Source organism: Hyperoodon ampullatus (genome assembly GCF_949752795.1).
Source record: "Hyperoodon ampullatus genome assembly, chromosome: 6".
Classification (NCBI taxonomy): domain Eukaryota; kingdom Metazoa; phylum Chordata; class Mammalia; order Artiodactyla; family Ziphiidae; genus Hyperoodon; species Hyperoodon ampullatus.
This window is the reverse complement of record NC_136919.1, coordinates 23,623,872-23,636,529: the sequence shown is the minus strand read 5'-3', so window position 1 is coordinate 23,636,529 and position 12,658 is coordinate 23,623,872. Positions and strand designations below refer to the sequence as shown.

The following is a 12,658-nucleotide window of genomic DNA, read 5'->3' as shown; positions in this document are numbered from 1 at the left end:
TATATAATGGGTTACTCTGAGAGATCCTATGGAAGGTGCTTAAGCACTAGGAAGGCACTCAGTGAGCTTGGGGCAGTAACTAACTACTCAACCACCATGGATATATATTAATATTTTAACAACTGGTACAGGTGAACCAATGTGTACTAGCTGAATATCAGGCCTGAATGCAGTATTCTATACATGCCCTTTAGAGCAAGATTTTAAGTGGTGCTGTTTCTATCTTGTGTACCCTTATGTTTGTGTCTGCCTGCTTAATTGAGGTATGCTATGATGTGTATTAAGATCATCCCCTATGATGATAAATTTTTCTCTTTTCTCCTTGAAGTTATCAATTTTTGATGTATATAAATTTAAAAAACTCAATTTCAGAACTGTTTTATCTTCCAGGTGAACTGAGCTATTATCATTATGAAGTAACCTTCTATCTCTAGTAATTTTTTGCCTTAAAGCCTATTTTGTATATTAATATAGCTCACCAGCTTTCTTTTGTTTAGAATGTGTTTGATATGTCTTTCTCTATCCTTCTAGAATGTGTTTGATATATCCTCTGTATTCTATGTACAAGAAGTACTAGTACTTCTATATTATAATTAGTAATATTTGGATTTATTTTCAGCCATTCTTTGTGCTTTTTGTTATACCTTTTCTACTTTTTTCTCCTTTCCCTTTCTTGACTTCTTTTGGAATTTTTTCTTCTCATTCCAAAATATTTTCTTCTACTAGTCTGGAAATAATATATTTACTTGTCTTTTGGTGGTACGCACACATTAAAGCCTTAAGTTAATATATCACAATTCTCCCTCAAAAAAAAGAAGAAAGGAATTTAGAGCATCCCTTCATAATTTATATGCTATTGTTGTCTACTATTTTAGCTACATCTTTGTTAATCCCAAAAGAGAAAATCAGATTTAATTTTACATAGAAATTTTCCACTTCCTTTGTTCTTCATTCCTTCTAATATCTCTGACCTTACAGTTGTGATTGGGTGCATATGTATTTTATTTCATCTTTGTTCTTGACAACAAAGAACCTATCTTTGCTAGGTACAGACATCTAGATTGGCAGTTTTTTCCAGCATAGTAAAAAATAATCACAACTGTCCTCTAATTTACATGATTATTGATGACTAATTGGCTTTCACTCACATAGTTACTCCTTTGAAGGTTTTTTTCTCTAGCTTTTATAATTTTAGATTTGTTGTCCTGCAGTTTCACTACATGGCTAGGGAGAATTCCTGCTTGGGGTGTGCTGGGCTTCTTAAATCATGGTTTGGTACCTTTCTTCAATTCTGGAAAGCTCTCAGCTATTATTGCTTCAAGTTTGTTTTACCCTATTATCTATCTCATTTTCTTTAGGAACTGACCAAGTATACGATATGCACTTTCTCTCTACGCCTCATGTCACTAAGCCTCCTTCATATTTTCAGTCTCTGTCTCTCTTGTCTGCATTTTGGATAACTTCTTCACTTCTATTTTCCAATACTTCCAATAATTTTCTCTACAGCAGTGCCTAATGTGTTCTCATAGAGGATAGCCTAAGAAAGTCCCATATTAACTAATCTATTAACATCATATTTCCTTTTTCAAAATGTCATTTTAGGAGTTGACAGATTTATATTGACAGTGTTGCTATTGCTTAAAACATTTTTGGAATTCTTTAGAAATTACCTTCTAGTCCATGTATCCTTTCTTTTTTTTTTTTTTTAAGTGCCAAATTCTAGTCTGGTCTCTATCGAATTCACAATTTTAATTTTTACCTTCTGTATCACCTCTTCTTTTTGTACTGAGAAGTCCTTGTGACAGTGGTTACGGTATCCAGTAAGCTGATTTAACTCATATATGACTGAAGGATATGAGAAATCATTTCATTTAACACAGTATGTCATTTTATATAAAACCATTTTAAGTCCTATAAAAATTTGAGGTATATTAGATGTAGTCAAAAGACTAAAAAATTAAAACACTGAACCATTTTCACCTACCACCTTGACATAAATGAAAAAGTATGGCAATGTGCAATATTGGCAAGGGTATGGGAAGACAAGCACTTTCATATAGGACTGATAGGAATAAGAATTGGTACAGTCTTCACAGAGGGCAATTTAATAATAGGTATCCAAAATCTTCATAACCTTTGACTCATTCTAGGGACTTACCATAAGGGCATACATAAATCTAAAATGTTTATTTTGAGAGAGTTTATTTAAACTAATGAAAAATTTTAAATAATGTTGTAGAAATATATTCATTAACATAAATAATTTGCAATATATTATATGAAAAAAAGCAGGCTAAAAAATAGTTTATTCTATCTTTATGTTAAAATAAACATACACAGGGAGTTCCCTGGTGGTCCAGTGGCTAGGACTCGGCACTTTCACTGCCATGGCCTGGGTTCAATCCCTGGTCAGGGAACTAAGATACCACAAGCTGCAGAGCATGACCCCAAAAAAAAAAAAAATTTTTTTTTAAATAAATAAAATAAATATATACAAGGAAAAAATTCCTTAGATAGCCATTCAATCTCTGGGATCATAAATGATATTTAGTTTCTTTTAGTTCAGTTACTGCCTATGTTTTCTAAAGTACATATTAATTGCATAATTACACATTATCAAATTATTTTAAGTACTAGAGTACCTAACCACCTTTTATAAAAATGTTACTATAGGAAAATGTAGCCCAGATTCATACAAGAACTATCAGTAATATACTCCTCATTCTAATAGCACTGGCAATGAGAATTCCTTCTTCATAACTCATTCTATCCCTCTCACCCTCTACCTAAAATCTCACCTCCAAAGAGTAGAAACAGCTATTTCTGAAGGCCAGAGATTGGGAGGAGAGGAACTGGGACATGCTGAAAAGAGGAACTGAAGGGTTATGAGGAATAGACTCCTGGTATTTTGGGAGAAGCTTTAGGAATAGGGCTTGAGGAAGGAAGTGGGGAGAGGAGGTTCCATGGATAAACTTCAGCAAAATAGTTTCTCCCCTCATCAATTTTCTCTGTATTCAGGTGCACAGTCACTGTTACAAGTCAACTGCTATAGGGAGAAACCCCAGAGATCCCAGAACTGAGTCTGATTAAGAAAAAGCATTTGCAACAGTGAAAGGAAACAGGGTGTACTTGCTCAGTGATTCCAGATTCTGTTGCTTTGCTCCTTTGTTAGCACATTTTATGTCTTTCTTCAGCACAATTTTTTACTTTGTTCACCTATCTTCTTTCAGCTTCTCTAACATGATATGCTGCTCCTCCAACCACAGGTCCTTTGACATACCAGTTCCTCCATCTAAAGTATTTCTATCCCCTTCCAAACACTATCTTGACTAATTTATCTTCTACTCATTTTTCCAATCTAGGTCAAGTGTCACTTTCTCAGGGAAACCTTGAAAACTCTAGTCCACAACAGATTCTTTCAAGCCTGTATCACAATTTGTAAATATACATTAAGAAATTATTTAGTATGGTTATTAATGTCTAGTTGAACCAATAGGTCCCAAGACCAATGAAAGCGGTGCCATTAGCTGGTTTGCTCACCACTGCCACCTCTGCCTCTGGAGCACAGCAAGTGCTCAACAAATATTGGGTTGGCCAAAAGGTTGTTCAGCTTTTTCTGTAAAATGGCTCTAGTAGCCCTTAGGTGTCTTTAACTTCATTCAAAACAATTTTGTTAGATTGTATGTGACAGCTGTCATATCAGTGTGCATTTTTTAAAAACTTATCAAAATTGGTGAATTTTTGTGTAGCCATTTTATTATTGAAGATGGAAGAAAAAAAGCAACATTTTCGGCATATTATGCTTTATTATTTCAAGAAAGGTAAAAACACAACTGAAATGCAAAAAAAGATTTGTGCAGTGTATGGAGAAGGCGCTGTGACTGATCAAACGTGTCAAAAGTGGTTTGTGAAGTTTCATGCTGGAGATTTCTTGCTGGACGATGTTCCATGGTTGGGTAGATCAGTTGAAGTTGATGACGATCAAATTAAGACATTAATTGAGAACAGTCAACGTTATACCATGCGGGAGATAGCCGACATACTCAAAATATCCAAATCAAGCACTGAAAATCATTTACACTGGCTTGGTTATATGAATCGCTTTGATGTTTGGGTTCCACATAAGTTAAGCAAAAAAACCTTCTTCACCGTATTTCTGCATGCGATTCTCTACTTAAACGTAATGAAAACATTCCATTTTAAAAACAAATTGTGACGGGCAATGAAAAGTGTATACTATACAATAATGTGGAACGGAAGAGATTGTGAGGCAAGTGAAATGAACCACCACCAACCACACCAAAGGCTGGTCTGCATCCGAAGAAGGTGATGTCGTGTATATGGTGGGATTGGAAGGGAGTCCTCTATTATGAGCTCCTTCCAAAAAAACCAAATGATTCATTCCAACAAGTACTGCTCCCAGTTAGACCAACTGTAAGCATCACTCGACGAAAAGTGTCCAGAATTAGTCAACAGAAAATGCATAATCTTCCATCAGGAAAACGCAAGACTGCATGTTTCTTTAATGGCCAGGCAAAAACTGTTAACAGCTTGGCTGGGAAGTTCTGATTCATCCGCCGTTTTCACCAGATATTGCAGCTTCAGATTTCCATTTATTTAGGTCTTTAAAAAATTCTCGGGGGCTTCCCTGGTGGCGCGGTGGTTGAGAGTCCGCCTGCCGACGCAGGGGACACGGGTTTGTGCCCCGGTCCGGGAGGATCCCACATGCCGCGGAGCGGCTGGGCCCGTGAGCCATGGCCGCTGAGCCTGCGCGTCCGGAGCCTGTGCTCCGCAACGGGGGAGGCCACAACAGTGAGAGGCTCGCATACCGCAAAAAAAAAAAAAAAAAAAAAAAAAAAATTCTCGGGCTTCCCTGGTGGTGCAGTGGTTGAGAGTCCGCCTGCCGATGCAGGGGACACGGGTTCGTGCCCCGGTCTGGGAGGATCCCACGTGCCGCGGGGCGGCTGGGCCCGTGAGCCATGGCCGCTGGGCTTGCGCGTCCGGAGCCTGTGCTCCGCAACGGGAGAGGCCACAACAGTGAGAGGCCCACATACCGCAAAAAAAAAAAAAAAAAAAAAAAAAAAATTCTCTTAATGGAAAAAATTTCAATTCCCTGGAAGACTGTAAAAGGCACCTGGAACAGTTTTTTGTTCAAAAAGATAAAAAGTTTTGGGAAGAGGGAATTATGAAGTTGCCTGAAAAATGGCAAAGATAGTGGAACAAAAGGATGACTATGTTGTTCAATAAAGATCTTGGTGAAAACAGAAGGCACTTTTTGGCCAACCCAATATTTGCTGAACGAGGGAGGGAACGAATGAATGAATGAATGAACAGCTAAGCAAATGACTAAGAATCCAGAGGCCTTGATGGGGTAAGAGTTGTATTATCTATGTCTGCTCATGGTGGAACCATGTGTAAATTTTTTCCTTTGATTGCTGTTGAACTTGTTCCTGTACTCACAAAACAAAGTTTAAAAAAATATATAGGGCTTCCCTGGTGGCGTAGTGGTTGAGAGTCTGCCTGTCGATGCAGGGGACACGGGTTCGTGCCCCGGTCCGGGAGGATCCCACATGCCACGGAGTGGCTAGGTCCATAAGCCATGGCCGCTGAGCCTACGCGTCCAGAGACTGTGCTCCACAATGGGAGAGGCCACAACAGTGAGAGGCCCGCGTACCACACACACACACACACAAATATATATATATATATACATATATATATATACATATACACACACACACATATATATGTATGTATGTATGTGTGTGTGTGTGCATATATATATATATATATATATATATATATATATCACTTTGAGCCTCCCGCTCCAGCTCCATGGCCCGGTCAGCTCCCTCCTGCCCTCCCCTGCAGCCCTCCGCACCCCACCCACACACACACACAGAGCAGCTGCAGGCAGCCGCTGCCTTTGGAGGCTAAGTCATCACTAGAGAGTGGGAAGGGCAGCAGCAGCAGAGAATCCAAACCTCAAAGGTGGTATCACAAAGTAGCTTTTCTCCAATTTGGGGACTCAGAGGGGCACCATCATGAGCGATGTTACCACTGTGAAAGAAGGTTGGGTTCAGAAGAGGGGAGAATATATAAAAAACTGAAGGCCAAGATATTTCCTTTTGAAGACAGATGGCTCATTCATAGGACATAAAGAGAAACCCCAAGATGTGGATTTACCTTATCCCCTCAACAACTTTTCAGTAGCAAAATGCCAGTTAATGAAAACAGAACGACCAAAGCCAAACACATTTATTATCAGATGTCTCCAGTGGACCACTGTTAATAGAGAGAACATTTCATGTAGATACTCCAGAGGAAAGGGAAGAATGGACAGAAGCTACCCAGGCTGTAGCAGACAGACTCCAGAGGCAAGAAGAGGAGAGAGTGAATTGTAGTACAACTTCACAAATTGATAATATAGGAGAGGAAGAGATGGATGCTTCTACAACCCGTCATAAAAGAAAGGTAGAAAACAACATCTTACTCCCTTCCTCAGCACAACATTTATATGTGTGGAAGAAATATGTTAACAACTGCCATTTGCAAAAAGTGTTAGCCAATTATCTTATGATATGCTATTATATTGGTGTGGATGGTTTTTAATCAGGTGAATCTTAAACCTGTCATTGTTTAAAACCAAATAATTGAAACATCACTTTATTTCAGTGTTTCAGCAATTAGCACTGAATGTTAAAAGGGCTTGTTAGGAAGTTGTGATTGATGTGCCGTCATACTACTTTATATAATTTGCATTTTTCCCTTATTGTTTTAATACTATTTTAGAAACTTAGAAATAAAGTGTTTTCCCTAATGATATGGTCCTTTTCTATTTACCATTCTATGTTCTCCTGAAAGCAGAAGCTGAAATGGCTCTGGTGTACTTCATGCTTGGTGCCCCAGCCTCACTAATATCAGCAGGAAAGCGAACAATCTTGGAAGTTACAGCTTTTTATTTTAGTAGCTGCTTCTGAGCCAATGAGGGAAACAGATTTTTTCTTCCCTCAGTACTCCAGAATAATAAGCGCCAATTTATATATTTATGAGAATTGTAAAATGTTTTTCATTGCTACAGAAAATTGAAAGCAACTCCCTATTGAAAAAGTGGTATTTTAAGATTAACGGTACAAGTATTCAAAATAGATGAACACGCCATATTTAATGTTAGAATATATTTGTTATAATAGATTTTAAATTAATCTTAAGGTAGGAAAATGCTAATTCTTAAGGTAATTATACACGTAATTTGGTATTAGTACAGTGATTAAGAACTCTGGAGTTAGACTGCCTGATTTCAAATCCTCTTTTTCCTATGTGCTAACCATGTGAACTTGGTGAGCTTTACAGTTACAACTTAGATTTAGTTAATCGTCCTTTCCTTACCTGAAATTTCTATTCTAATTAGAATAATACTCTATACTTAATCTTGGCCAAATTTCTGAGAACCCTGTACGTCTTCCTTGAAGACTAATCCTCTATCTGTTAGTTGAAATGTATCCCTCTTTTCTTTTGAGTCACCTTAACTACGCTCTGCCCTTGTTCCTCAGTTACTGCAAAGAGAAAAACACAATCTAGCTTTACCCACCTTCTCAGAGAGAAAAAAGCTTCTTTTGCTCATGTATGTGCACATGTACACAATTAATTTGAAATTTGACTGCGCTCATAACTTTAACGTCATATCCTGATTATTCTCACCCTTTGAGTAATAAACAACCTCGTTCAGTAAAATATATATATATATATATATACATACATATATCACTTTGAAATTTCTCCATAGCCCAAAGTAAACCAAGGCTAAACATGAAATTTTAGTCAGCCAGGAGAAAGGCTGGATACCCTTAACAGAAGAATGTAGTCTAGCCTGGAACTTCACAGATGTCCCACATCACAACATACCTCTCTGCAGTGTCTTACTATCTTACTGGAGCAAAGGAACGACGGACCGCGCACTTGTCCCCTCAGGGCAAGTCAGCACAGGGAACAGGGTGTGCAGGCTCCGTACCCTTGACCAAGCTTAGGTGGGAAAAATACAAGCCTAGTGTGACAGGGAAAGAACGGGCATTTATTCAAAGTGTACTTATTGAGCATCTACGGTGTGCCAGCAAACCCTAGCTCTGGACTGGCTCTGACAGACCTGTCGGGGGGCTTCTGGCACTTCTCCTTCACAGAGCGCCGGTCCTGAAGGGGAGCAAACCAGTCCCGGGCTCGCCTACCTCCAAGGGCCGGACGGAGCCTGCAATAGCGACAGAGCGCTTCATAAAGAGCCAGGGGCACGAAGGCCGGCCGCCCCAAACGGACTCGCAAACCCCGGTCCGGGCCGAGCGAGCGGGCCCCGGGCAGCCGCCCACCGGCAGCCGCGCCACGCGGAGACGGGTCCCCGCCCTCCGAGGGGCCGCACTTACCCGTCGGGCGAGTACTCGAGGTTGAAGACGGCCCCATGGGTGCGGGTGCTGAGGTACACCGAGTCCGCGGGATGGATGGAACCATAGAGGTTAGTCATGGTACGGAAATTGTCTCTCGCCGGATCCACGAACACCCCGCGGCCCAGGCTGCGCTCTCTCAGCCACCCGAACAGCCGGGCGCCAGGGCCGCCCAGGCGGGCGCTGAGGCAGTGCCGGCCCCGGCTCCCGGCCCTGCAGTCAGGCCCAGGTTGCCGGCGCGGTGGGGAGGGCGGTGACTGCTCTTCCTGGGCGGAAGCGGTTGAGGACTTTAGAGCTCCGGGCGGCCGGAGCTCCCCCGCGCGCCCAGCCTGGGGCTGCGAAGGGGCGCAGGGGCGGCGAGGGCTCCCGCAGGGCGACGGGGGAGGGGCTGCGTCAGCCCCCTGCTGTAGCGACGGGGGCGAAGAAGGGAGCGGCCCGGCAGCTGCCTCCTGTCTCGCGTCGGGTGCCGGCTCCTCAGCCCCGGCTCCGGCCGCCCTGTCCCCTCCGGGGCTACCGGGCCCGAAGGGAAACATGACCAACGCACCAACCCCCGGCTCCTGGCTGCTGCCCCGCCCGCCGACACCTCGGCACTCCCGCCCCAACCGCCACTTCCGGCGTGCGGCGGCCTCACCCCACCGGCTGGGAAACCCAAACCGCCTGTCGGCCATCATCCGCTGGGGACCAAGAAAGCGCGGACACCGCCCGACTGTGGGTACCGCGTCCCGGAGGGTTGGCGGTCTGGAGCGACTAGGTGCGTGGGCGCGCAACTGAGGATGCCCAGGGTCTGGGCTGCATGGAGTAACGTTAGCATCTGGGCACCGCTTGCGACATTATCAGTATGTGGTTGTCAGTGACCAGACTGTGTCCTTGGGGATGACAGGGCCTGACTAGTCAGTCCAAGAGGCTGGGTATGATTATGTACTGTTTACATAATCATCTCTACACTGAGACCAGCGAAGGTAAGAAATGACCATATTATGGGCTGCTCATGCATAGTAAGTAGCATGGTGTACTGCCTACACAGCCTGGGAATCTAGGGACTCGGGTTAACTTCTGCACTAAAAAGCCCTGGTTTGTACAGTGCCTGGAAAATGGGGCTTACTGGTGCGCTGGAGCTCTGCCCAACTCCCAGCTACTTGACCTACTAGGTCAAGACTTTATCAAGGCCAAAGCCTTCCTCTCTGCAGGAAGGAACATATATCCAGTCAGGAGTCACTGAGGGGAGCTGAAGACCTGAATTAATTCAGCCTTACAAGCAATAGAGCCCACCATCAGTCCTGCTTACCTCTGCCAAGCAGCGTATGGAGGGCATAACAGATGCAAGGCCCTTCAGCACTGCTGTTGAAGATAAATACATAGGACTTGTTTGCAGAAAAAGATTAACGAACTGGTGTGTTTCTTGGGGGAGGGAAGGAGAGTCTTCAAGGAAGGGAAGCCTGAGGTATAAGAAGAGGTAGGTATAAGAACTGACAACCCTTCTAGGCCTTGATCAAGACCTGAGTTATAGAAAGCTCCCATTTGGTGACTGTTTAGCATAGTCTGAAAGATCTCAGAAGTAAAGGAATGAGATTCAGAGAGGGCTGAACATTCAGCAGTTCTTCCCACCAGCAAAGTTAGTAGTTATTCAACTCTCCTGCCCATGAGCTGACTGAAAAATGGCAAGAAGCAAGTGTCCAGTGTTCAGAGAAGATCCAGGCAGCCATTACTCTGGAGATATTCCCCATGTTAGGGGTAGAGGTCTGTTTTATAATTAACAAATAATGTCCCTTAGTGACCTACAACTTCTGGCTGCAACAAATACTTAATAAAGGCCCTCTACTTGATTCCCGAGTTATGGCCAATGGCTAAAATTATTTTGGTGTATAAAACCTTGACCATGATATATTCACCAATGTTATTAACTTTCTCAATAAGTAAAATAAACTCAATTTTTTTCCTTTTTTTTTTCTTTTTTATGCCCCTGCCTCCTCCCCTCAAAAGTCAGTTTTAAAAGGTTACATATTCCAAGGTATTTAAGATATAGTTCCAACAGAAAAACACAAGCTCTGCAACAAGAGTTGTGCTGTCTCAAGATAACGAGGTTTCACAGTTCAGGCAAAATTAACTCACTATCGCCTTCAAACTGATTAAGAACTATTCCCTGGCAGTTTAGAGAATCTAAAGAAGTCAAATGGAAACAAAGACATTTTGTAGGTTTGCATGTACCTCTATCAGTTAGATAATGAAAATGACTCCTGAAAAGTTAAGACAGCCACACACTTAAGGCAGTGTTGGTTGTAACATGCAGAACGAGTCGCTTAGTAATGTCAGGGTCGGTTTTTTTCTTACACTTCTGCTTAAAATATGAGCACCCTCTTGTTCCAAATAATTTTTACTAAAACCTAAAATAAGGCTAAACTACATAAGGACTAAAATTCTATTGAGATGACCATGATTTAAACAAAGACCACCGGCGGTTAATGGAGAAGGCACTAAAGATAGAACAACTTGGTGCCTGCTTCTATTTACCCACTGCCTTTCAGAGCCTTTATATACCACCATGTTAACACAGAACTGATTTCAAACCACAGTCTAGGGCTTCCCTGGTGGCGCAGTGGTTGAGAGTCCAGAGCCTGTGCTCCGCAATGGGAGAGGCCACAACAGTGAGAGGCCCGCGAACCCCCCCCCCAAAAAAACACCACAGTCTATATAGACCAATTTCTATGTAACACTATTTTTAAAAGCTAAAATATGTTCAACTTCAATTCCTGAAATTCACAGATATCAGTTCATCAGAAATGCCTAAAGCATCCTCTGAACTCCTTTGTCCCTGATGTTCCTTTCAGATCACAACAAAAGTAAAAAAGTAAAAGGTTTCCCCGAGGCCCAGATATCACATGTCCCTTAGGATCTATCTCATCAAGCAGGCAGGGAACAAATTTATTTACTTTCTTCCCTATCCATTGACTAAACACTTAAAAAAATTACTTCCCAATTGGTGTCTTATAATGCAATGTGCTGGAAATGTAAACACTGGCCTTTCTGTTCAGGCTTTTATACTTTGGGAGCAGCAGGTTCACTCCTGATGTCTTTGACATCATTGGTTCTGCCCATCAAATAGAATTCTTTGTTGGGAACAAGATTGACAAAATGAGCAAGGCAGTTGGACATGGCATAAAAAGCTGAAATTGCAGGTATATCCCAGGTATCTTCTTGGTTGAATCCATGCACCTTGAGCTTTTTGAAATGGTCATCTGTTATGATATCAGCTCGGGAAATAGCAAGTGCAAATTCCAGCATTGCCTTTTCCTGGGCAAGGAGGTCAGACTTTCTCCAGTTCACACAGACCTGCAAGAAAACACACAGTTAGAAGCAGAATCTCTGTCCATCACAATACAGCTAATAAAACACAAGGCCTAACAAAATAAGCGTTAATGAAAAAACCCAAGATTAGAGTAAAGAGGCAAAGTCAGGCCAAAATAAACTTTCCAGACAGGTAAGTATCTTGGTCAAGTTCAATATAATGCAAACCTGGAACTCTAGCTCTGCTGGGAAATCTTCTTTGCTCACTCCAACTACTTCTTTCTCCTCTAAACACCATTGCATCAAAAACCTCAGAAGCAAGACGTAGAGACTCTTCATACATAAGAACCCCCAAATACCAACCTTTTTGTATGAGAAAAGTGAAGCTTAGATAATTATCCCTTTGTCCCCACTTAATCCTAAATGACACAATATTTGTAAAATTAATAGCTGATACTTAAGCAATGAATATGTGCTAAGCATGTACTCAATGCTTCATATTCACTATCTCATATAATTCTTATAAAAATCCTAGGAAGCAATGCTTTTTATCACTCCCCATTTTATTGTCAAAGAAACTGAAGCTCAGAGAGGTCACACACTTCCCCAAGGTCACACAGCTAGAGAGTGACAGTGCTGGGATATGAATCCAAATGTATCTGATCCCAATGACTATACTAATAATCATTACCCTTGCTGAAGCAAAGTACTGGAAACCATTAACCACCTAAAAATAGGAAGAATAGTTCAGCAAACCATGGTGTGACAGTATGTCCTATGGTCATTAGGGAGACAATGCTTGAGAGACTGATCCTGGATGAGCAAAGGTCTGGCGAGTAGGCAGGAGGATCTCTGCAGGGAAAAGGGGATGATGCACCTATCTCGTTTAGCTTCTGTCTGGCAACAGAGGCCTTCAGGGAACAATTTTCAAGGTTTCCACTCAGGTG

General features: G+C 41.9%; 1 protein-coding gene across 1 annotated transcript in view; it reads right to left on the bottom strand.

Moving 5' to 3' along the window:
- DCAF10 (DDB1 and CUL4 associated factor 10) overlaps positions 1 to 8,962 on the bottom strand; it is a gene marked incomplete at both ends in the record, with an annotated part of 52,117 nt that extends 43,155 nt beyond the window's left edge. Inside the window, one exon of the mRNA XM_079706220.1 lies at positions 8,412 to 8,962. Coding sequence (XP_079562346.1) covers positions 8,412 to 8,962 — 551 coding nt within the window. The remainder of the gene's footprint in view (positions 1 to 8,411) is intronic.
- Positions 8,963 to 12,658: the final 3,696 nt, after the last annotated feature.